The sequence below is a fragment of the Aythya marila genome (assembly GCF_965140915.1).
Source record: "Aythya marila genome assembly, chromosome: 10".
In the NCBI taxonomy this organism is placed as follows: domain Eukaryota; kingdom Metazoa; phylum Chordata; class Aves; order Anseriformes; family Anatidae; genus Aythya; species Aythya marila.
In genome coordinates this window covers 14057492-14084586 of record NC_139051.1, presented here as the reverse complement: position 1 = coordinate 14084586, position 27095 = coordinate 14057492, and the positions used below count along the sequence as shown (strand labels likewise).

General features: G+C 38.7%; 1 protein-coding gene across 1 annotated transcript; it reads right to left on the bottom strand.

Moving 5' to 3' along the window:
- Nucleotides 1-4496: 4496 nt before the first annotated feature.
- Nucleotides 4497-22133, bottom strand: RFT1 (RFT1 glycolipid translocator homolog). The gene is made up of 13 exons (XM_082767867.1): nt 21032-22133; nt 20831-20916; nt 20437-20553; nt 18480-18669; nt 17805-17906; nt 16688-16822; nt 15707-15785; nt 15383-15433; nt 13067-13197; nt 11745-11889; nt 9876-9981; nt 8342-8591; nt 4497-7410 (listed from the first exon to the last, which is right to left on the bottom strand). Exons 1-13 carry the CDS (start codon nt 21092-21094, stop codon nt 7246-7248), a joined length of 1620 nt encoding a protein of 539 aa, XP_082623993.1. The 5' UTR covers nt 21095-22133; the 3' UTR covers nt 4497-7245.
- Between the last annotated feature and the right edge of the window lie 4962 nt (nt 22134-27095).

Sequence of the window (27095 nt, the reverse complement as noted above, 5' to 3'; positions counted from 1 at the left end):
TTTCCAGAAGCTACTTGGCAGAAATGTAACATACTGAAGTCTATTAATATTTATGTGTACATCAATAAAAACGGGGTTTTACCAACAATCTTTCTCTAGCAACAGAAATGTTTCTTTTGGTTTGTGATGTTCTGACACATGCATATTTGTTTGGCATATACATTCATGTTCATCTGGGTGAAATCTATCTGGCAGTCATTGCACATTGTCATAACCTATACAAACACCATAAGTTTGTCATGGCAGCAAATGGCACAGAAATTGATTAAAGTTTTAACAAGAATAATTGTTTCCAAGTGTCAATGGCCAAGTGATTTATTGATAACAGACTCAGCACCAAAAAATTCCTTATTAGTTGCAGTACCACATGTTAACAATAATTGGATGTACTGACTTGCTTGAATTTGGTACGAACAGCTATAACTTACGTTTATACTTATTTTCTTTTTAGGAGCGTAAAGCTTATTAACTTTTTCTTCATAAAGCTTGTTTGTAGTTAAGACAGGTCTTCAGCTAATATTCCATGACTGATATTCTTTAATTGTAAATTCATATGCTGTCACTGTTGCTTGTCAGTTCTAATGACAGAGAAATATTGTCAAGCATTGAAGAAAAATAGAGTACTATTATCTGTATTATTTTTTAATCTGATGAAGTTAATCATAGAGCAGAGTTCCTACCTTTGTAAAGCATTAATTGTACTCAGACAGCAAACTTCTAACCATAATTTGGGGTGGGTGTTTGTTGTTTGTTTTTTTTTGCTAATACTCTTGCAAGTAAACTAGAATATTCCTCTTGCATAACATTGTTGTGATCTCTTTATACTTGTTGTCTATTTGCTTGATACTCACTGGTTTCACTTTATGCCCCCCCCCAAAAAAGCAAGTAAGCTTTGTATCTAGTCCAATTAAATAATCATTAAATCTATAGCAGTATTCTAATACAGCAAAGAGCAGTAATTATACCAAGCTGACATGATGACTCTTGAGTAGTCTCAGTGCAGATGTCTGTGCTCTGAACTCTGCTCCTGCACAAAAAAAAAAATTCTTTCCAAGATGTTGGCTATTGTTACTAACCTATGGGCATCTCTACAATTTTTGCCTTAATTCTGAGAAAAAGTATTTTCCATTAGCTTTATCAACATTAACCATGTTCATCAACTGATACTGTGATTAACATTTGAAAATATGATACAGATACACAAATAAAGGGAGGCAAATTGAGCAAGCTTTGGTTACCAGACACACACAAGCCTCCCTTTATACTTACCTATCCCATCTTCCTTGAGCATTACCTCTATCCCAGTTTGATGGCACTATTTCATAAGTCATTCTTCCTTTGTATCCACGTTAAACTCCTGAGTATTCAACTCCTTATTCAAGAACTGTACTTAGTGTTCCTCCATTTCAAACCTTTTCCCTTCTGTTCTATTCACCCTCCTGGAATACCTCTATACTTACACACTTTCTTGAAGGGACATTACTGAAGACCACATCATCACTAGGTTGAGCTGTTTCTCTTTAAACCATTAATGCTGGCAGTGCTGTTCTGTAAAATAAACGGCAAGAACCTACAACAAATATTAAGTTACATTTTTTATTAACTCTTCTAAGCTTTAACTGAAACCAATTAAATCACTTGCTCCAAGACTTTTTGCTGTTGTTGTTGTTGTTTTTTGTCTATTCTGTTTTGTTTCTGCTTCCAGATCCACTATACAACCAGGTCTTTCCACAATTAAAGCTAGGCTGTGACTTTTCACAAACATTTAGTCATCTATAAAACTTGGAGGCTGAGCTGCATATTCCCAAGGGTGAAATGTTATTGTTCTACCACTCCCAGAGCACAACTCTCTTTATCTGTATCAGTCATGACTTAGCAACAGCTTGTCTAACCAACTCTAGATCTATGAAAACAGTGATTTGAGTTTTATTACTTTAACAGCTGAAGTTCTACCTCCTCAAGCAGAAGGGAGGCTCTTTTTCTTTCATTTCTGTTTCTTGATTGACCCAAACTGTGTAAATCCTACCCATTCCCTCTTTGTCTAAAGTAGATGGAATTGTAACTGCTTTTTGCTAATCTCCTTCTTTTATTCATTCAAGATCGAGTCCAGACTTAAATTTCTTCTGTTTTGACAGTGAGCACACACTTCTATTTGCAATTCATGCATTAGCTTTGCAAAAACCTACTTCTCTACCACTGTTTCCTGATTCATTAAACCTAGAATCCCCTGTGCCAAGCACCGCCTTGCTGTATGTCCTGTGTATCTTGTTGGGGATGGTGTGGTCTGCACCAAACTTAGCCCTTTATTGCCATATGTTCCCTGTGTTCTGTGATCCCCGTTAAAGATGTACATTCCCATCCACATGGTGTGACAGCTTATGGGAGCCTCAGTTTTTGATCTGCTGGCCACGACCTATGACTTCTCCCATTGCTTTGCATCAGGACTGCCCCACAGCAGGGTTAGTACAGGAGAATTGTTCTTAAGGCATGACACAAAGAGGTCTGGGGAGAGTAAAGGGGTGTTCTCCAGGTAACGCAGAGGATCTCCACAAAGCAGTCCGGATTGTACCAGCTATCTCCACCTCAGTCCCAACAGTCGAGGTTTTCCCATCTAAATCCTGCACTGATTTCAACCACACCTTGTTCTACCTGCAATGTTGTTCTCAAACACCAAGCACCTCCTCTAGCAAGCTGAATGATCCAAACCACAGCACTGCTTATAACCACCCTGAAGCTACTTAAGTGTCTTTCAACCCTCAGTCTGTGTCAGCTTCAGTTTTCATTGTCCAGCCTGGGACAATGTGCTTGGCACAGTCTGCAATACTCCTGCTTTCCCAGGAAGTTACAGGTAAAACCGTGAAGTCTTCTCCCAGCCTCTGATATGTTCTTCTATTTTTCAAGGTGTCTCTCCAAACCGTATCACGAAGAACAAAATGCAATTCTTGTTCACTAGCAGATTCAAATAATTTAAGCTCCTTACCTCTATTTAAGGGCTGCTATCTATTTTATTTTTTTCCATGACACAGCTTTAATTATTTCTGTCTTCTTAAATGGGTCACAGATGTAGCACATCTGTCTTCCTGGTCACTTTCCTTTCTACTTTCTCAGTTTAGGGAGATGGCATAAAGCTCTCTGGAATTAAGTCACGCTGAAGGCAGACATCTGTGAACCAAGAAACCTACCTAGCAAATGAACACACAGAACAGAGCTGTATTAGATGTTTGCTTACAGTGACTAAACAGGAAGTCACAAAAAGTTGTTCTACTATTCCCCACAATTACGATGTTCTGCCTTAGCTGCAGATAGGAGCACACATCTGACTCCACGGATGAAGCTCACTACAGCAGCACAAAGTTACAAACATCCCAACAGGAAACTGGTGGTTCCTCCTCCTAGGTCACAGCAAGGTAGTGCATTAACCACAGTTCAGATCCACAAATAGAAGAGCACAAGCATCTTTTTGGGTCCAAAATGCATGAGATGAGCACTTCTGATCAGTGTTTTGTTCAGATCCCCCAGCTGCTTATGCTTTTGAGCGTGTCTTGCACTTCACTTCCATGGCCCAGCTGTACATCAGACATGGAGAGCTTCAAACTTCATTTTAAGCTTATAATGAAAATAAACTGCACTGACATAATGCTACCAGAATGCAAATGAGTTGGGCATTTTATGCTGACCAAAATCCCTATCTCTCAGCAGATGTATTGTGGTTCAAAATCACTCTGATCCTTTCTCTGCAGTATTCTTGTTATAAAAAGGCAATTAAGCCACAAAACTATGACCAAACAGCAAGAGAAATGAAATTCACAAAAAGCACTTGAAAGTTCAAATTTAAGCACTATCCAGAAGCCAGCAAATTAGGCTGGGGTCAAGGTACCCACACTCAGGTAGTCCTTCATATGAGCTAACAATCCAACACCTCTCATGGGTGCTGAACCATTATCAACATCCAAGCTTACGTCTCCTGCCTTCTATGCCTACTGGAGCAGGTTACCCACCCATCAAGGTGAAGTTTTAACTCCTAATTTCTTTTCTTCCCAGAAAATGCACACACCCCCACGCTAGAAAAGAAAAAAATAAACACTTGCTAATATTGCCAAATGCATAATTTGGCTAACAAACTTCATTAAATACCAGGTTTACTCCTGACCATTTGAACAGCATCTGCTATAACACCCTGTTTAAAAGCAAACAAGCCAGCAAGCAAAGCCCAGTCATTCCAATCCATACAAACATACATTCTGGCACAAGCAAGGAGGCAGGAGGAGGGAGGAGAAGGTGACCATGGTGTTATCACAAAAATACTGGAGTGTTTCCTCAATGAGTTCATTAGGGGACAGTGTACCAGTTTCTAGGTTGATAAATGTATTTATACATAAGAGATCCTAGGAAAACCAGCCAAATTTAAGCTTCAACTGAACCAAAGATACCAATAGTACTCCAGTAAGCCTGCAACAGCAAGAGAAAGACAAAACATACAGGAAATAAACTTTGTTATCCTACTGTATAGCCATTGTATATTACAGTTGTCTGAGTGTCATTCATCCAAGTACTAAAGAACCACGTCACATGAAGCATGAAATCAATTTTTTCTCTGAATAAAAACAGTTTAATCCTCCTCTTGCTTAAACTAAAGTATTTCAGACAAACTCCACAAAACAGCTTCACAAAACTTAGAAACATCCTACTGTGCGTTTGACAGAAGGAAGCATCAACAAGTCAAGTTCAATCCCAACGTTGTTTAACGATGTTTACTTCTTTATAAAGCAATTAACAGCTTTCACATTAAGGATCACAAAGATAAATAAGAAACCAGGAGACAGCTCTGTAGGTCTGTAAGTCCTGTAACTCCTTAGGTTTCCTGCCACATAAAATACAATAAAAAACACCTACTTAATTGCTAAAGATCAAGCCTGAATAGGAATGTATCCTTAATTTGCAAATGAACAATGACTAGGCCACCTTAGATGTCTTCTTGATATATGAAATTCTATTTTCAGTTGTCGAGAAGAGATACCAATAAGCCATATCAATATAAAATCAAAATAATTAAAAAAATATACAAATTCCTTTTAGTTCATACACAGCATCTATGGGAAACAAGATTTACGAGACTGGGCAGCATACTGTTTGAGCAGTGAGACCCCACATCACCCTATTTATGACAATATTAGTAGTAGAAGTATTACCACTGTACAGCTGGGATCGTAAGACTAGGCAACACAGCAAGACTTCAAGCTCATTTTGCTTTAGAACTCCTTCCATCTCCAAAGCACATCATGTGCAGGGCTACACAAAATCTCTCATTCTAGGAAGCAGTTATAATCCTCCATACAGATTTGAGGTATTCCCACAATAAGGTCCCAGAGTCATGCAGAAAAAGACAGACCGTAAAAAGAGTCTGAAAGTGCAACTTTTTTTTTAAATTATGAATTAAGACGTCAAAGAAAAGAGACCCAAGCCCTTGCAATGTACGGAGCTGCACGTCATAAACTCCATATGTGATAGAAAAATGAAAAAAGCTGCAAGACAACTCAAAAGAGAACAAATTTAAAGGCAAACAAATAGCAAATTCACATAACAGGACAAACTGCTGTCAAGTTTATTTAAACAGATTTCATAACAACCTCAGAAGAACCAGTAAGTCTCTACCTACTACCTTCCATCAAGGCCATGGAAACACCACCATGCACTGAGTAGCACACTTTTCTTCTCCTTCTACTGTTGTATTTTGATTTCTCTGAGATAAATTTTCTATCACTAAATCTCATATAAAGTTATCTCTGGTGATACCCTCGGTGTGAAAATTACAGTTTACAAAATGTCTCTAACAGCACCAAACTGAAGACACTGACACTAGAGCTATGACTACCAGCATGAACTCCACAATGCCATTACAGTGAAGTATTTTTAAAAGCTGTCTCCGGATCTGCAGAGTTGCTATGTAATTAAACTAAAATCTTCAGACTGCATGTCTGAGAGCACTTGACATTTCTGGTCCGTTCAGACACCACAAAGGAACGCTGATCGTTATAAACGCAAATATAAACGCATTCAGAAACTGCCAAGTCAAGTCTTAGACCAGCAACAAAGTAAACATTTGGCAAAAACATATCAGCAACCTAACGCATCATTTTAAAGTTTCTAAGCATCCGAGTTTTCCATAATTTAAGTAAAAAAAAAAAAAAAAGAATATAAAAGGTAAGACTGAACATGTAAAGGATCAAGATAAAAAAATCTCTTTGCAAGAAGCAGCACTTTCTATCCAAAAACAGAAGCATATGCACAAATCCTTGAAAGGCATCTTATTAAACATTTAACATTCAGTTTTGGAGAAAAGCAGAAGTCTTTTTTATTAAGACATATTTGTTCGTACTTGCATTGAAAATCTCAAATAAAAACAAAAACCAACGGAGTGAAAGAAATTGTGTTTAACTCAACCTTCTGGAACTTCAGCATGGTTGCACTTCAGACCTGTTTAACCAGTGCTCAAAAACATATATATATATATATATATATATATTATTTTTTTTTAGTCAAAGCTTCAGAGTATTTTTGACAAGTTAATTAATACCATTAAATGAATGACGCTGAAGGAAGTAATCTTACATAGCTAGCTTGGACACATGCTGTGTATTCTATTAACTTATCTGCAAGCGTTGGAACTTTCTGTTTAATGCTTTATCCTTCAGGACACTGGCAACTCAGATTTCTCTGCACCGCATTACATTCTATTTTGGTAACAGTTGTTTATTGGTATTTGGTAATAGTTGCTATTGGTCCTTGCTCCAGTGTTTTGTTTTTTATTTATGTCAGACCATTCCTTTTCTAACGAGTTAAACAGCCCACCGTGCTCACTAAGGTCATTCTTAATTACATCTTAATTAAATGTAAGCCATAAAATACCTTCATATATGTACTCCCTATTGGTAAGAAGGGAAGCTCCCTACATTACGTCTGGTGACTAGGTTATGTCAGAAGGGTATATCACAGACCTTCATCACCAAAGAGGCTCTTTGAAGAAAAGCTTGAAACAAACGATGCATGAAAAGGAAATTACTCAGCCCTTTCACTGTACTGGCCAGTTTAGAAGAAATAATATTCAAATAGCAACCATCTACATCGCTATTCCAGTATCAATGCTTCCAACAAACTCACGTGGAAACCTTTTTCCACACAGATCTATGCAACAGACACAGCCCTTCACTGCCAGCACGTAAGAGAATTGTTTTGCACAGAAGTGTTTCATGTTCCTTTCTTCATATACCGGGAGAGGAACTGGCTTCTGACAAACTGAACCAGCTTGGTCTCTGTGCAGAACATGGTAATGATGGTTGCTGCAAAGCACACAGCCCCAGTGCTGACGTGAATCAGCCTTGCCATCCAACCCTTATCGCAGCAGAAGAATACCTAAAACAAAGGAAACAAGCAATTGCAAAAACTAGTCAGTACAAGGTAGATAAACTGTTGCAATAAACAATAAGGTCCAACACCTCTCTTGACCACGATAACACCACCAAGGTGAGCACTGCAAGTAGATGCAAGAAAGATTTGCTACGTGCACTCATCCTACAAATTATTTTAGTAGTCACAACATTTGCTTTCTTAAGAACACAAAAACAAACAACTGTAAAATTGCAGAAAATGAGTATTCTGTATATACCTGGTAAATGCTGAAGTTATTTACCACACAGAAGCAAGTTAATTTACCAGGAAAACTCTGCATGGATGTTTGGGTGGATGCTATCCACACAAGTCTGACATTTTACAATAACGCATTGTGATATTTTTCAAAAACAAACAAACAAACAAAAAAACTCCCAAGCCAACAAAGCTCTCCTTTCTAAGGCAAACGATTTTCCATTTGTCAAATTTTTGAATACTGAAATGCTACCATCTCTGTAATAACTAGTCTGTGCAGTTACCATGCTATAATCTGAATACGTGCAATACTGAATACTGCTTTTAGCAATTTTCTCTTGTTTTTTAGTACTGAATTTTTGACAACAGTTTTTGTGCTATCACTATTTCAGTTACTAAGAACCGAGGATATGGATTTACGTACAGATAGCAGAAATGCATTACATTTTATTTTACTTGTCAGAGAGATAGTCCTCTGCCACCTGGAGGTGCATCAGATACACACATGAAGTTCAAATATAACCTCATGTATTTGTTTAATCTTTTAATAGATATAAGCAGCCTTGCAAGCCTGTAATGGAAGTCTCCTAGCCTATGGTTATAAGCCTTTTTTGCTAGTGATATTTCTCTGCTTGTGGAAAACAAAAGTCATCTGATATTCGCTTTCACAGTGAAAGAAAGGTCTGAGAAAGACACTTACCTCTGAAAAAACAGTAATTACTCCACTTACGACATAAACGAGTATCAAAACTGGTGAAGGAAGCAAGCCTGTCAAAGGTCTGTAAGTGCTTTCCTTGAAGTAATCATAGATATAGTGGGTGCTGTGAGCAATTCGAATACCCATATTAAAGCAGTTTGCAAGGATAAAGCCTACACTGCCATGCCAGTGGGTCAAGAAGTAGGAGATGCACAGGAACGTGAAGGACAAGGCCAGCATAACAAAATTGTACCTAGGTAGAAGAAACAATTCAAACTACGTATACAGTTATAGTATTTACTAAATGTATCTTTGAAAAATAAAAGTCCCACAATTTAGTAAAATAAGGAACAAATTCTCTCATCTTGAAACAGAAGAAAAATTTGAGAAAAGAAAAAATGACTGAAAGAATAGAAAATACATCAAGGAAACTAAACCAAGAACTACATGATGTTAAATAAATTCAATCATACTATTCAGCTGCATACTCATTCCAGAAACTCAAACTCCGTAACAATTAGTAACATGAAAACCTGAGGATTTTTTTTTTTACTATTTTACATTAGGTATCAAAGAAAAAGAATACTCAGCAAGATGACACTTATTTAGTTTCTGTCCAAACAGTGCTTTTGAAGCAAAGTTCTAGGTTACGACAGCAGCCCTTGCTAGTCTAAAATTATATTTCTTTATGGAAAGCAGACCTCGTTAATTAAATGACTTCTTAAAAAATACTTATTTGATTTGGTATGGTCTTTTAATAGACAGCTGCTACAGAGGGAAAAAAGCCTAATGGTAGCAGAGGGGAGGCCACCAGGCTGCAACACCAATATGCCAGGATGAACACAGAATCAAGAAATAACGCAGGCTGGAAGGGATCTCAGGAAGTCATCTAGTCCAACTTTCTGTTTAAAGTAGATAAACCTGAATTCAGATGCACAAATTAGATCCATTCAGAAGTATAATTGATATATAGTAACTGTACATGAAAAATTTTAACAGTTGCAAGTTCCTAATAAGTTTTAAATGATAGTCTGCCTTAAAAGCTAAAACTTTAGGTGCATATGTATAATAAGTAAGACTTCACATTTAAATTACTTTCCCAGTTAGTCATCTACCAAAAGATGATTGAACATTTTTATTTATTGATTTCTGACCTTTTTACCCCAACATTTAAACATTTACTAAAGCTGTCTAAATCTGCATACCAGCACCTAAATAAGGAGTTTGGGTTTCTGTGGGGCAAGGCATTTTTACGCTGGTTTCAAATGCACCAAGCTCTTTATCCAGTCATGATAAACTTATATTAAGACAACGTTCATTAACAAACACATAAAAAACAACACTAGCATGTGTGTCCTTGCCCCTCTGTTGCACCTGGCACAAGACAGGAACAGAGTTCTTAATGGCTGCAAAAATAAATTGGCTCTTGGGGCAGCAGGGATGTGCTTCTAAGCACATACCCAAGCAGAGCAACTGTCCTCTAAGCATACCATACACAGATTAATTACAGGAACATTCTGGGGACTTTACTACTTACCTGTCTACCTCTTCTTTGCACATCAAAGCAAACGTAAAACATTCTGTTACTCCATTGATAGCAAGAAACAGGACATATAAAGAGTAACACCGGAGGAGATTTGGACCTAAAAAAAAAAAAAAAATCATTTAAATGATAAGATTATTTCTTTATACGAAGAGATGTAGTTTTTACACTTGTTGATAAGATAAAAAGTTGTGATGTTATTGTTGATGATAATGGAAACTTTTAAATTCATTTGAACAAGCTTCTGGTTTAGATATCTTCACAACAACATGAACAGAAAAGAACAAGGCAAAATAAAAACAAATCCAGAACACAAGGGTGTAGCAGTTATAGTAACAGAAAAGATCTCCATTACCAAAGTGTTATTGTATTGAATGGGATTCCCTACCAAATTAGAATTAACATTATAATCCAAGTCTTCCTTTGTACAGAAATTGGTGAAAATGAATTCAATAATGTGAGGTTCTCAAGGCAATAAAATAAGTATGTTTTGAATACAAGAGCATTAAAAAAAAAAACCTAGAAGGCTGTTTAACATATTCAAAACTGTGCTAGACAAAAGATTCCGATTTTATACGTCAAAGGTAATTTTTATATCTGACTTCAAAATTCTCATTCAGTCTTTGAAATAATGTTATTGTCATTTTGCGACTAGTTTTAACACTGGGAAGATCATTCCCATGGTTTTTAACAGGTTCTTGTGTATCCCTTAATATTCCTTCTTGAGAGCTAGCTCAACAGCAGCAATGTAGTTCCTATCACGTCTCCTCCCACTTCAGTCACTGTCCAGTGAGCAGTAAACCCACTGCAGACACGCGGGGTAGAGCTGCTGACAATGTTTTCAGGCATACATAAAAGCATTAGACTAGGAAGCACTCAGAAAAAAATCCAAAATAATATATCCACAAATAAGATGGTCCCACAGCTTCTGAGAGACCAGATTTGCATCCAAGCCTGATCATACTTTTCTTAGAGCTCCTCAGCACATCTCAACATAAGGTGAGTACATATGTACAGATGCTACTGCAGTGGGATCAAGTTCTGGATTTGGACAAGCTAAGAAATTCATTTCAGTGGGAGTTTTACAGAAAAAAAAAAATCTGTAAAGAGCAACTAACAGGTCATGAAAGCGAATTATTATTAAAAAGCTGTAATTCTGAAGCACTGCTTATATACATAGCCAAAGCCCACACCTAACAGTTTTTTTCTGCAAGCTATACCCATTATCTAAGTAATTGTGTGTCCTGATTTAATTTTATCCTTTGTGCAATCCACACAACGCAATCTTACAAGGGATGCTGCATTAATTATTCATGAGAGCAACACAGCAGTGATCAGCTTCAACTTTACCAACAACATCAGGACTACTAAGGAAGTCAGATACAACAGACAGTTCGGAATGAAATGGAAGGCATTTCACAGCAACACAATCATCATTATATGATACTAGATGACTACAAGTGAATGCACTAGTGCACAAGACATGAAAAAAAAATTCTTTTTTCCTCCTTCCCAGTAAGTCTTCACATCTGGTTAATACCACTGTTCAGCAACATTCCAGCTTCCGTAAGAGTTGCTTCAAAAGCAACTTCACAAGCTAGAATGCTACAGTCAGAATATTCTTAATTTAAGCATCTACAACAGGACAAAGAAATGAAACAGTTTAGCCAAAATAAGGCCAGGTGACAATATACCAGTGCTATTCAGTTCAAAATGTGTGATACAACTCAGAATTATAAGCTTCTTTTAATCTGAGATGATCTTTCTCAAAAAGATCAGCTGATTTACCCAAGAATTCATAATAGCTGAGCTGCAGTTTTTGTTTATAAAGAATGGCTTGGTTGCCAGCTCTACCCTCTTTACCTGTTCCGGAACTGAGCATTGAGCCTCCATAAATATCTAGAGCCAGCTGAGAAAAGGCATATCCAAAAACAGTGATGGTAAGGCCAATCAGAAGCACAAGTTTCAACAGCAGTTCTAACACATTTGCAGCCATAGCAATGTCATCCTGAAAAAAAAAAAAAAGGCAGTCATTTACATGGATCAGAATAGCATAACAATTACTTTGACAAAGCAAAACTGTTCCATGGAAGAAAAACTGCACACTGTAAATAGGTGTTAAAACTACCATTTGGTATTGATTTATCTGTACACACAGTCCTAACTTCCAACAGTGCTCAACTATTTATTATTCTGTGTTTTATGCATTCAAAAATCTAAACAACCATAAGTCACCAACATGCCCGCTGAATGGGTGCCACTGCTGTTTCCTTAAACAGTAAGAACTAAGCTCAGGCAAAGAAAAGAAGGGTGTTTGCCCAAGGCTGCAGTCTGAACCAGCAGAAGGGTCAGATTTTGATTGCTGCATGGGACTGCAGATCTGTCACACCAGAACAAGCAACTTGTCAGTTCTGCCACCTCCTAAGATACAGCTGACAACAGAGAGAAGTCAAACATTTTTACCAGTTATGCTGTATACATACACACAGCACACTACCTCTAAAATATCAAGCACACAAATAGGTGCACCTTTGTTTAGCCTACCTATGATCTGAGGCACAGGAATTGTTCAACTGCGTGACCCTCACACCTGACTGAGAATTTCTTATTTAGAGCATACAGAAACCTTTTGTTCAACATTCATCATTACACCACAAGTGATCCTGAAGCTCAAGTAAAATACAATTCTCTTCCTAGAATCGCACTCTTTGGAAGCACTACTCCTTAATACTTATGAGCAAAACACATCTACAAGTCAGTCAAATATTTTAAAACAGCACTTGCTGCAAAAAGCATGATTTCATGATTTAATCTACAGTAATTGCCTAAGTGCATCTAGAAATACACAAGTGTTTACACCACATTGTTCAAAACAGATGATGTTAACTCTAGTTATAATGCAATGCAGTACTATGCCACTGCATATCTTTCACTGGCTTTTTACCTAGTTTTTTTTGTTTGTTTTTGTTTTTTTTTTTTTTGGTACAACCTCCCTTGACATATTCTCCAACTTACTTTCAATTTTAAGTCTTTATACTCAAAGACTATAGTTTTTTATTTTACATGTTTTTTTACTTTAAGTCTTCATACTCAGTTTAAATGCACATTTCTGCCATTCACACTCCTGTAACAAAAAGCAAGCATTTGACATGCAATTAAACCAAAAAAAAAAAAAAAAAACATACCTGCTTCTGATCCTTTACATTCTTCCCTCTTTCCAACACCTTAGCAAAAAAGACATAAAAGCTCTCTTCGATAGGCAAAAAGATGAACCTGGCCACCAGTGAACCAAGATTATTCACAATATCATATACACCTTTAAAAACAAAAGATAACAGCATCCTGTAATTTAAGACATTTCTATTCCAAGTCTTTAACAGCGATAGGCATTCCAATTTAATGTTTCCACTGAACAAAGAAAACACAAGTGGAACTTAGTGCAACATTACAGCTGTGTTCCCAAAAATCTTCTGACAGTCACAGCAAGCCCAGCTCCAAATTAGACGTCTTGCCCACAGACAGATGGCAAAGCTAGAACAAGAATTTGGTAACAGCACCAAACACATTCCAAATTCGTACTGTACAGGAAGTTCAAAGATTCTGATGAAAGAAAATCTCTTCACTGACCGGGGACAGAAAGATACGGATTTTACTGGTATAAAGGAAGAGAAAGAATACATTTTTAATGTTTTTTCTTTCTTTCTTTCTGTTTTCATTGAGGTGGACAAGAAACCCTACGTAACATTTTACTACCACTTCTATCCTCATCAAGAGGCTGAGCACTGCTCCAAACCCGCTCAGACGTGTTACTGTAAGACGCTGAGAGCACACCAAGTTGGGCATATGGATAAATGCTTTACAAGCTCACATTGAAATAAAGTTCTGACTGATTTCATAGGACTCAGAATCAATGTTTCCTAACATTTTGAGCATGCAAGTGACTTTGCTCTCATTGCTCTTTTACTCTTTTTAAGACCCTTGAGTAAGAGGCAGCACATTTGTTCCTCTGAGGAGGATTAGAGTGGCTGCACTTACTAGTGGCAAGCACATACAGCCAGTACTTATGGGGGAACATACTTCTGCCAGCAATTAAAAGCAATTCAAACTTGCCAAAAAACTTCTAACATTGGGCCAACAATTATAGCCTATTTTCCTTCCCAAGCTGAAAGACCCAAGGTGCTGCCAATGCAGTCATCTGAACCGCTACTGCCACACATAACTCTGTAATGACACCGAGTTCTTTTATGGAACACAACTCAGTTTTGAGAAGTACTGCTACAAACAACGCTTCTGCTGTAATGTCTGACAGATTTGAGAGGAAGACAAAACAGAAAAATAAAATAAAATATGAAGAGGCAGACAACTGTAATGTATCAGATATTATGTCATAATGATGAATTTAAAACCAAGTATTAGGTCCTTCACTTTGGCCACAACAACCCCATGCAGGGCTACAGGCTGGGGGCAGAGTGGCTGGAAAGCTGTGCAGAGGAAGAGGCTCTGGGGGTGCTGGCTGATGCTCACCTGGACACGAGCCAGCAGTGTGCCCAGGTGGCCAAGAAGGCCAACAGCATCCTGGCTGTGTCAGGAGTAGTGCAGCCAGCACAGCAGGGAGGTGATCGTCCCCCTGTGCTCTGCTCTGGTGAGGCCGCCCCTCGAGTGCTGGGTTCAGCTTTGGGCCCCTCACTCCCAGAAGGACATCGAGGCCCTGGAGCGTGGCCAGAGCAGGGCTGCGAAGCTGGTGAAGGGCCTGGGACACAAGTCCTGTGGAGAGTAGCTGAGGGCACTGGGGGCGTTTGGTCTGGAGAAGAGGAGGCTCAGGAGAGACTTCATTGCTCTCTGCAGCTACCTGGAAAGGAAGGTGTGGGGAGCTGGGGATCGGCCTCTTCTCACAGGTAACCAGTGATAGGACTAGAGGGAGTGGCCTCAAGTTGCGCCAGGGAAGGTTTAGGATAGAAATGAGGAGGTATTTCTTCTCAGAAAGAGCAGTCAGGCATTGGAACAGGTTGTCTGGGGAGATGGTGAAGTCACCATCCCTGGGGGTGTTTAAGGAAAGGCTGGACATGGTGCTTGGGGACATGGTTTAGTGGGTGACAGTGGTGGTATGGGTATGTTTGGATGATCTTGGAGGTCTTTTACAACCCTAATGATACTGTGATTCTGTATCTACTCATACAAATAAAAAAAAAAAAATACATGGCGCCATACACGCAGGATAATCCAGGATAAATTAAGTTTTCTGAGCAACTTATAGTGGGAGGTGTCCCTGCCCATGGCAGATGGTTGGGGAATTAGATGATCTTTAAGGTCCCCCTCAATCCAAACCACTCTTTGATTCTCTCTCTTTTTTTCAATCATGCTTTGAAAGATGTCTCAAAGTCAGAAAGGCTTTGAAATCTGAGACTTTCAAGTTATTTTCAAATGCTGTAAATTATTTTCAGGATCAGATGAATAGTACCAACTAGAACACTGTGACCATTCCACAATATCATCACACTTACCCTGATCTCCAAAATTTAACACATTCAAAAATGTCATCACATATCGTTCACCTGGAAGTTCAAAATAAAGAACGTAAGAACAAGACCCTAAGTCTTTCCTAATATATATTCAGGTACTTCCAACATGAAGTATTCAAGAGACAAGGTCAAATGGGACAGGACCTAGTTCAGGTGTTGTGAAAACCCTCAAAACTTAATCTGAGTAGGTAACATCGGCTGCTGCCACCCTCTGAACATCACCACCCAGCTATCTCAACCTCCAGCCCAATTTTGTAAATGGTATTCGTTCAACCTTCCCCAACATGCCTACACATCACACCTTACCCTCTGTCAAAATCTGCTTCAAGAAGGATTGTTTGAAGAAGCTCCAAGTCAACCGTGCTTCCTTCCAGTTAAGGAAAGTCTGTAAGAAAACAAATACTGGAAAGTAATAACCATGATAGAAAGTACAGAGCAGAAATACAAAATAGAAAGTTTGTTCATTACACTAGCTCTAACAACTCTGTATTGATGAGGAAAACCCACAACGTCATAGCTACTAATATCTAAAATATCACTAAACTCAAGCACAAATATCACTCTGGTCTGGCCAAGTAAGACTTTTTCCTTTGCTGAAAATGACTAATGTTATACATGTAGATAGACAAAAGGACCTGAATAATCTTTCTACAGAAAACTCTAGCAGAAAAAAACAGAGGAGAGGGGGGAAAAAAAAAGCATGCCATTATAGCTTTCACTCTCATAGTAGATGTAGGGACACTTTGAAAAGCAGTAAGTAATTTAGAAATCCCACAAGGAAGAACAACCTTTAACTTCTCAACATGTAAATCCTTTTCAGAACATCTTCCTTGCTGTGTTTTTTTTTGTTTGTTTGTTTGTTTTTTATTACTTTGTCCCACTTCCTTATACGAAGACATCAGAGATCTGAGTATCTGTAGGTTGCTGTATGCTACCATGCTTATTTTCTGGAAAAGCTGAAGTTTTGTTTTCTCTTCTGTCTCCTACCTGATACTAGGTCATTCCCCTTAGCACTGTAAACATTTAATCTCCAATTAGTGGTTCATACAAAGCTATTGAAAGATAAAAAAGCTCCTAAAAATACGAAGGGGTCAAGTTTCATAATGTTTTTCTGTTTTACTCATGCAAACCATAAACAGAATTTAATGTAAATGTTTTCTCCTAGCCATATATTCTGAAGTGCAGAGCTACCCTCAGAATGATTCATTTAACTCTACCATCTCAAAATAAATTTCAAGGCTCGCTCAACAAAGGTCTAAAATAAAAGAAATAAACTGTGCAACCTACCTCATCTTCCACCACTTTAGGTAATAGAGCTTTCATTCTAGTGACGGGAAATGACTTCTTTGTTGCTTCAGGAGATCCCAAAAACATTCCAAAATAAATTATATAGCACATTACTAGAACACTGGTATATAAAAGCTGCAAAGATAGATAAGAAAAAAAGAAAAACAGTAAAACAAAATTAACTTACAAATGCAGAATTACATGCTAGAATTGCATGTGGAAAAACATGCTGGAATTATAAGTTCAGCAGGAACAGAACACAGAACACAGTAAGTAGCTTTTACTCCTATCAAATTTTAAACTAGCTGAAGACATTGATCTAAGCCACACCAAGAATGCTGGGGATTTTGATTAAAGAAAAAAATAGGTGAACATCAATAGTCTTTTGCCAACTTCAGTAATGTTCTATTCAGCATTTTTAGAAAGATTATGTTAAGTCCAATTTTAAAGTCAAAAAAAGTTGACAACCGACTACCAGCTACATCTCTCACTTCCATCAGTTATAAGCTATCTACCCAGGTCACTGCAAAAACTGAAAGATAGGAGTCATGTCTGCAGCAGCTCACATTTTCTTTTCTAGTGAACTGACTGCACAGGCCACAACACTTTTAAGGTGCAAATATATTCCTTAATCATTGTAGCAAGGACAAACTTGTAACCTAAGTACATTTTACGCACAATTAGCACTTTCTGATAAGGTGGCATTATAGGTTGGTGGTATATGGTGATAAAGGTTACATAGGATTATATCCTTCTAAACAGCAGAATCTGAAGTTGAACCTTAATACTGCCCAGTGGTGAGCAGTCTTTCAGCATTACAATGCATAACTGATTTAGAAAAAAGTTAATATAAAGCTTATATAAATCAATAACCTTATTTGCAAAACATGCTTTTATGGACAGAACAGGATGCTTTCTTATACCTCCATTAAACTGACAGGGATCAAAATGTCAAGTCAGTAAGTATCAGCAAAATACTACATATTTACAACTTAAACCTCACAGGAGCACTCAGTCTAACCTCCCCGGTTATGTACCAGGCTAAATATCAAAGCTAACACCAAATAATTACTTCTGAAGAATTAAGAATTTATAGAGAAGACCACAGGAAACTTACCTGAGCCAAGGAAAAAATGTAAAGGCCCCATTGAGGATAAAGGATTACTAAAATAACTGTCAAAACACATTTTGACACCACCGAAAGGCTTTCAGCAATTACCTTTAAGAAAGAGAAAACAGAGAATGTTTAGCCAAGTTAACCACCTACAGAAGCATAAAATGCTTTAGTTTCACATACATTATATGTACAAATATAAGACTTTGAAAGTCAGTAAGGCTATCACATTTTTTCTGCTGAGTCAGCCACCTTAGATTGCAACTTCTCTGATTTCTCTCATCTTACAGTTTGATTCCTCCATTGCACTTTCCCAGTCTTTTGCATAGGACATAAGGGGAAAAATTTTGTGTGAATCACAAGTTCATGCCAACAATCATTTGAAATGCAAAGCTGTGGAAGCCATTTGTGCCTCCCTCCAGTTAAAATCACGACTATACATTTCAAGATCATTTAACTGATAATTTGTAAATAAACCGATTTCTTTAACAGGAACAAACTACGTTACAATTCAGTCATACAGTATTAAACAGTACATAGCTTTCTTATGTTATTGAACATAGGAAGATCTAGTTCAGGAATTTTTTCTTTACATGCTTTGCATCATCTTTTCAATGAAAATAATTTTCTCTCTCTCTCACACACACACACATCTTTGTATTTAGCTTCTTTACTAACCTTAAGTCTTACAAACAAATGAGCTTGCGCTAAAACCCAGAATGGTTCTCCCAGAAGCTCAATAATTGCAGAAAGGCCAAATGCCACTACACCAGCCTGATAATGAGGAACCACAGAAGGATCAGGTACTTCAAGTAAGTGTAGCCAGACTAAGCCCAAGAAAACAGACCAAAAAACACCGAGAGGGACTCTAAAAAGTTAACATAAAAACAGTCAATACAAATGTTAATTAAGCAGAAAAAAGAACACGTGAAACATCAATTAAAATTTTAAGCACTGCCATCATTAAAAAAAAAATGCCTTGGTGAATTCATTTCTATTTTAACTACACCATGAACATATTTTTCTTTTTTGGAGTGAAAATTCAATGCATTCTTCGACCAGACACAAAACATATATACCTGACCTACTCTTTGTCTACTCAAGATCCTAACATAAGGCCACCTATTGGCATTTCTGGTTCTGTAGGACTCAAGTCTGATCCCGCATTGCCCTGCAGAATACTATAAATCTCTTAACAGTGCAATTTTACTGTCTTCTGTGATTACCAGAAGTTTGCAGACAAGCTTTAGTGTATGTTGCTGTAACAGATAAAGTTGCTATTGCTCCAGCTGCTGGTCTGAATCTTCCAGAGAGCGACAGCAGTCAGATGAAGGAAATGCACGCCTGCACCTCAGTGATCTACTGTAGCTCAAAGCCACACGGATTAGCAACTGCAGCGAAGAAGCAAAGCTAGGCACAGGAGTATTACTCTCTGCTGACAGTGCTTCAAGAACTCACAGCCTATTGCAGAGCACAGAAAATTTTACACCATTGCAGCAGGACTTATCTGACCCACCCATCATTAGATTCCTAAGGTATTGACAACAAACTCCTAAGATGCATTTCAGATCATTCAAGAAACAATCTTCATTTTAAATTATGCTTCTCTAGGAAAAAAAAAAAAACACACGTGGTCATTTATAACTGCATCATTCAATGTCCATTTGAAAAGCAGTCAAACAGAAGAAGATTGATTAAAAGAAGTTACAAAGAAGAAAATTAATAAATTTAAAGTATCATGTTTAAAGCTCTCTCTGGAACTGACTATCCCTCTCTCATACACCTGCATGCAGATGAAAACACACAACCCCCCAGCTCCTGGGTCAGACCTAACCCGATGGAAGATCGCTGTTTTGTCTTGCAGAGGCAGTTCTCCAACATATCACTCAGACAAAACTGACTTCCCAATCCACCTGTCACTGCACAGCTGCTGGATCTGACAAGGGACACAGCAGAACGGTGTGCCCAAGAGCCAGAAGGGAAAAGCTAGCCATAAAATCCCTTTATCTCCAGTGGGTGATTATGCACTCTGGCCGCAGCTTCACATGGACTTTAAGCATTCCACTTTCTGATATGAAACAGCACTGCAGTTAAAAGAAGTGGACCTACTTATTTCCTGTTGCTTGTTTCCAACCTTTCACATGCCTCCTAACACAGACATTTACGTCTCCAACATCATTAAATTGTATTAGAGTTCAAGACTTTAAAAAAAAAAAAAAAAAAAAAAAACAGTTTGAGGGGAAAAAAATCTTAAGCAGCTTCATAAACACATATCAAGTAACAGAAGAGTCAGAATAAGTATGCAAAGAAAGAAAAAAGACTAAATATCTGGGTAACAGAACTGTCCTTTACCAGCTACAACATAGATGAAACTCCAGGCTGGATAATGGAATAAACAGCTCCTGATAATACCTTTGGTGACACACTTTCCTATGTGCCCCAAGACCAAGTTCATCAATAATAAAGCACCAGATCGACCCGCTTCCTGCAACAGTCCTGAAACGTGACTGGGATCACTAAACACTCAAGGGTGAAATAGGTACCTCAGTAAACACAACTAGCCCTTCGTTTTGTATGCTCTTAGACAAGAATCAGAAATAAATTCTAAAGAAAAAAGATTTTAATGGGATCTTACGTCAGCCACAACAGATTAATTGTTTTGGTCCAGTTTCGCTTCGTACTCCCACTCAAGCAAGCTCTGCGGAACGCCTCCCTGGCTAGGAAGAGAACTGTTGAATAAAGTAGAGTTAGCCTAAAGATAAGGAAGAAAAAAGAAAATTATTTCATTATGTACTGTTTCTGAAAGCATGCAGTACAATTACTGACATAAAAAAAAAAAAAAAAAAACAACAACAGGCTTTCTGGAAAACAAAAACGAGAGTTACACACAGCCCACAGCCTACAAACCCCGAGGCCCCACAACACACCCAAACACTTTAAAAACCCGATAATAAATGAAAAAAGAACCCGATCGTGCTGGGAGCCCGCAATGCTCCTGGAAGGGAGGCAGGATCGCGGCCCGGGCTCACCTCACGTTGACGACGCCGAGGAGCTCCGGGGAGAGATGGCGCAGGGTGAAGGCGTTCAGCCCAAACGTGACCGCCCGGAACAGCACCTGGCAAGGAAAGGAAACACCTGCGGGCTGGCTGGGGCTCGGGCGGCTCCCGCCAGGCACCCCTGAGGAGGAGGAGAAGGAAGATGAGGAGGAGGAGCCCGGTACCGCCGCGCACCTGCAGCAGGGCGCTGGAGGAGGCCAGCCGGGTGGTCTGGCTGAGCACGTCCTGCGAGGCCATGGGCGCCGCCGCCAGGAAATGGCGCCGCCGCCGTCGCGCCGCGATCCCGTCAGGAGGAGCGGGGCGGGCCGGGGCCGAAGTCTCCTTTCCCTTCCCTCCCCGCCAGCCTCGCAGGCTGGCATTTCGCTGAAAAATAAATAAGGTGACAGGCACCGAGAGCTGAGAAGAGATGCCCCGTTAAATAGCGTTTTCTGACAAAGGGGGTTTTCCAGTGGTTTCTGAAAAATCTCCATGCGGGTTCCATCAGGCCCGTTCTGAAGAGTAAGCCCACGAGTTGTGCAGATGTAAGGAGAAGATGAAAGCTGAGGTAAAAGTGGAAGAAAAAAAACCACCTCGCTTAATTCTGTTAAAAAAAAAAAAAAAAAAAAAAAAAAAGCTTCAAATAGAAAAAAAAAATACAATCTAAGTGGAACCTACTTGAATTTAATAATACACTGACTTAAAATCTTAAACAGTTAAAACCTTTCTCAGTATAAATCAGAAGTGTCCCAGACAATTTCAGATCACTATTTAAGCACCAATACATAAAAAGAGCACAGCTGTCAAGGTTGCAGAACACATCCCACCAGAGCGTGGCTCAGTTCAGAGCAGTAATGTTTTTATTAGCAATTCTCCAGTTGAACCCAAACTTTTTAATTCTAACAGCAGCTGTTAGAAAGTGTTCACAGGGGAAAAGGCCTACTTGATTTCAACTTTATGACAGAATACAAACAGCAACAGTTTAAATTGGGATCTTAAGAGAAACTGGAAAACCAAATGAAATTCAAGATCATGCAGAGCAGCAGTCTCCCCAGCAGCCATCCCTCCTCCTCCTCTGAGATGCTATGCCCACCACTCCAGGTGTTCAGAGCAACATTTTTCAGACCCTTTCATTTGGTCATCTTTGCTGATAGCATTCTTTAAACAATCTGGAAATGACGTAGAGGTGGATGTACACAGCAGAGCAATGTATCCTGTGAATGCTTAAGTGGGGTACTAATATTGGCAAGAGCTAACTTGTATTTCATACATCAAAGTGCCTAACAAAGGTTATTGTAAAGACAGGGCAATGAGGACAAAGAGAAGGCGCTGGCCTGTGTTGGTTTGAGTAATCAGACCAATGGCAGAGACAGGAAGATGATCTCAGGTTTTGCGTTATGGAAGAGACTTCAGGCTCCTCCACTGCCCTTTCCTTCAGTCAGTTTTACAGTTCTCACAGGGAAAAGTTGATGTCACGATAACTCAGGCTCTGGGCCTTTCTTAGTAGAGGCAATGGTGACAGTGGAAATCAAAAGACAGTATGTTACAGTTTGTGCTGATGCCAACAGTGGTGGTGAACTGTAGGCTTTGAACTGTTGTATTAAAATCCTTCACAAGTTGCTATATACGCTGCAGAGGGAAACAAAAGTGCAGTTGAGCATAAAGTATGCAGCATCTAACAACACTGCAGTAAGGATTCACATTGTTCTCTGCATATGCCTACATGTTCTGACAAAAATAGGGATCATCAAATAATAAAACAAGAAATCAGTGTGCTAACTGTAGGCAAGAGTCCAACCTTTTTGGGCATCTGTCATGGGCAACAGTGAGTGACAACCGATAATGTCTTGTTGGACAGTTTCACCTCAACGTTGAAACAGAAACAGCTAAGCCCAGGGAGCTAGGAAATAAAAAAAATAAAATTAAAAAAAAAATTAAAAAAAAAAAAAGAGAGAGAGAGAGAAAACTGCAGCTTTAATTGGTTTTAATAGGAAGTGGCTTTGCCACTTACACCATTTTGGCATTAATGCATCTAAACCACTAGATGGCAAGCAGCCACAGATGAGGCAGCCAGCAGCTAGAGAGTCCGGTCAGTCCCCAAATGAAGTGGTTTGTCAGGAAAAAAAAAAACAAACAAACAAACAAACAAACAAACTTTTTTTAACTAACAATTTGAGAATGGTAAAACTTCTGTTAATGAATGGTAAGCCTGTGTTACTGAATTTGTATGCAGTTTGAAGAAACTTCACAAGAAAATGTGTTCAAAACCATTATCCTGCGATTCCCACAGCAGGCAATGCCCACTTAATGCATTCCTGCAGCCTCCCATCACAACGTATCCCTTTTTTGGTTGTCATGAGACAACTATTTACAACAGCATACTCTAAGATAGTTCAGTTTCCTTAACAGCAAAGGAAGATAAAGTAACCATTACAAAGGTCCTTACTCCCAAAGTTAGGCTGCATCTGGAGCTAAAACTAGACTGGATGTTCCTCCAGCACAGAACAAACATACTGCTCAGCTCAGAACAGTCGGATAAACCCCTGTTGTATGAAAGGTACGTGGAACTTCTGGAACAAAGAGAACCATTAGATCTGCTCTGAAGTTAAACTAGTCCAAAAAACACCACACAGTTGCGTATATGGGCCTCAGAATGAATTGCGACTGTTCCTATAAACTTTCAGAAAGATAAATATCAGTGTTTGTAACTTCATTTTACTATCCCATTTATAAAGTATTTCATGACAAAAAGTGATACGAAGTCAAAGTCCACAATTTTTACACTAATTGATAAAACTTTCTTGAGTACTAACTGCTCTTAACATGTTATAAGACCTTCCATTATATCACAAGGGAAATCATCTTCAGCTAAACTATTACAGCAAGTTTCCTTTTGGACAAAAGCTTCCAAATCAATGACAAAATGACAATGGGCAGCAGGAATCTTAAATCAGCAGTGAGATCTTGAAACAAGACCGCATTTTAAAACAGCTCATTGCAGAACCAAAATTAAAGCCCCTGTAAAGGATCAATAGTAAACATGCAGGTTATTAAACCAAATAAACACTACACTTTATATTTAGTAACCTAACTTCACAACTTTGTCTTATTTGTGCATTTTTTTCCCTTAAATGTTGCTTTTAGGAATCAAGTTAGATAACCAACTATAAAATCATAGGCAAAGTTCTCTGCTGCTGCCCAACACCTCCTGGAATAGTGCATGATGTAGATGGCTACCTATGCTGTGAGCTAAAGACTGTAGATTTCTACAGCTGCTGCAAAAACCTTTAGCTTTTGATTAAGGAGGCATTGGGGAGGCATTGGGGAGGCAAGGACAATCCCCAGACATGGACTGTATATCTCGAAACAAGACACTGAAACTCATGATAAGGAAGCGGCAGACGGACAGAGAAACAAACGTAAGGACTATAAATCTCAAAACTGGACATTGGAATTCATTATAAAGATACAACAAACGGAAGAATTGGCAACAACCAGCTCTCGCAATTAAGAAACCTGCCAATTCAGCAGATTCCTGACCAAAGGTGAAAAGTACACTGTGAGGAAGACTCGGGGTCTTCCTCCCAAAGACCCCTGCCCACGTCCCAAAGACCCCTGCCCACAATTCTTGGAAGGCTCTGCGCAGGCGCAAGGTGCCAAAAGACTAATTAGCATGAGAAGCGAGGGAAGGCGGGGATAGGTAATGCATATGTATAGGTGCTTGTAGAATATTGATAGATTGATTGTATAAATTCAAGACTGCTTTCTGCTTTGAGTATGCACGATAGGTGGAGAGATCCCCCGTGCATCCAGCGCTGCAATAAAGAATATACCACTTAAAGGAATTTCGGCTTCGATCTTTGAATCACTTTGCAGTCAGGACCATTTTTAGAATGAACAACAACAACAAAATACTCAAAAACCCTACTGCTGGCTGAGCACCCGTGTCCCCAGATGGCATCCTCTCCAGTTATTTTGCACACAGAGACAAAGCAAGATCCCTGACAGCCAAAGCAAGCAGCCAAAGGCTGCCGTTCATGTGCCCAGCCCTGCTGCGTGGCTCCCTTTGCCTGGACTCTGCTGCAGTTGGAAAGAGAGGCTCCAAGGGCAGCAGGCCCTCCCAACAGCACTTACTGCACTGAAGGTTGATATGCACCCCTCTTCCCGTCCCACCCCTCCAACCTGCAGCCCACCGATACCACTACAGGAGACGAGGGGAGACAGAGCTGGAACCGCACGGCGCTGGCTTTGCAGAGCTCACACCTTTGCAGAGCCCCATGCATTGTAGGAAGCATGAGGCTCAACAGAACTGCTCTACCTCTGCTCTAAATCCACTCTTTGCCATTTCATTAATGAGGAAAAAATACTTTTTTTTTTTTTTCCTGGGTTCTTTTTCAAAAGATTTTCTTATACTGCTCAGAAGCTTTGTGTCAGTACAAGACCCAAATTATGTTTTTTTGTTTGTTTGTTTGTTTTTTGTCTCAGATTTTTAGAAGAAGGCATGTGAGAGATCTCTTTGTTCCTGATCATATAAAGCTTGTCCCTCCACAGAAACAACTAGGAGTTTGGGGAGCAAAGCAAGGACTCACATCTAGATTTACCAGACTAGGAACTAAACCTCATTAAGCTCTCTGGAGATCACTCCTCTCTCAGATCAGGGATGTATCTGGATGTGAGGATGTACTATTTCCATTTCAGTGCAGAACTGCAAGAAGAGATAGAAGAAATTCACAGGCCATTCACCAGCAAAGGACACTAGCAATTACTGCTGTGACAGTTTTCTTCTCTCCAAAGTGTCCCTAAAGGGTTTTTCAGATTAATGTTCCCAGGCTTTGTGGACTGAGTTAATCTCTCAGTGCATGTTATGTGCTTAAACAAAGAATTGCATCTTTTTCTGGCTACGTTACTAGTTCAGCAAGGATTTCATTTATGTCTTTTCTTTGGGATTAACGGTCTCCTTGAAGAATGCAGAGGATTTTTTTTCTGTAGTATGCTACATTTAAAAAAAAATGCAGTCTGCTTTCTGCAGTGGCCTTGGACTACTAATTAATGTTAACACTACCTTTGCCTCACACATTTTCAGAGTACATTGTTCTTAAAAACACTACTTCCATGTAATTTGGTCAACTGTTTTGCTGCTTTATCAGTTTCACTTTTAAATTATTTTTATTTATTGAAATATTTTAAGTATATAGTGGACTTTAATATGTAATGTAAACTAATGTTCAACTCAGGAAAAGCAAAAAATGCCGCAAATACACAATTCAAATAGCCAAATATTAAGGATGGGATAGCGCCAAGTTTTCAACAACTGTGTCAAATGATTACACTGCATACTTTACAATATATTAGGCAGATTTTAAGAAATAGCATATACATGTATTAGTTTTAAGAGCAAAAAAGGAACATTCTGTGCAATGCTGTGTGCTTCCAGTAAGCTTTACATTTTTCTTCCTCTCTTTGCACTTTAAAAATCCATAGTGTTCACAGACACTAACATCTACAAAAAAAATCCAAGTTATTGAATCTGGGGGAAGTAATAAATTACAGTAGTTTTGTCACTGGAGCTGGCAAGCTCCTTACTTAAATTCTTGCAGAATTTGTACATTCCTTAAACACGTACATATTCAAATCTGCACGATCTTTACTGTTCAGTATGTTCTAAATGCTAAGCATTTCCTTTGTATGTACTTTTACGTGTTCAAATGAATTAGATTTTTGTCTTGCCTTCCTCAAGGCTAGAAATTCCAGTCATGTTCACTACAATCTAACATTCTCTTCTTACCTCTCTCATAGTTGGCTTAGGAAACTTCGCATCAGCCACTCACTTCAAACATAGCTTAGACAATTCATCTAACTATTGTAGCTCTGGAAGTCTATCAATATATAATGGAAACATCTCTATCTTTTGAGAAAGTTCACAATGTCAGCAGCAATCTTAAATGAAAAGTTCTTAAGGTTGTTTCCTTCACCTTGTAAAATATTAACTGTTTTCATTTATCGTTCAAGCCAGATATATGCTACTTTAACTATCATTGAGATAAGCATTATTTCCAGGGAACAATACATCTCAAATTGTAACTTACAAACCTGAATTACAAATGTGATGAGTAGGTGTTGCAAACTTCTTCTTCCCTCATACACATTGTATAAGGTTAAACTTTGCAATTACGCTTGCTGTGTAGGTTTGGTGCTGGTGAACGCATTATCAGTGAGAATACACAAGTATTCTCTGGGGATATAATTGCCATACTAAAATTAT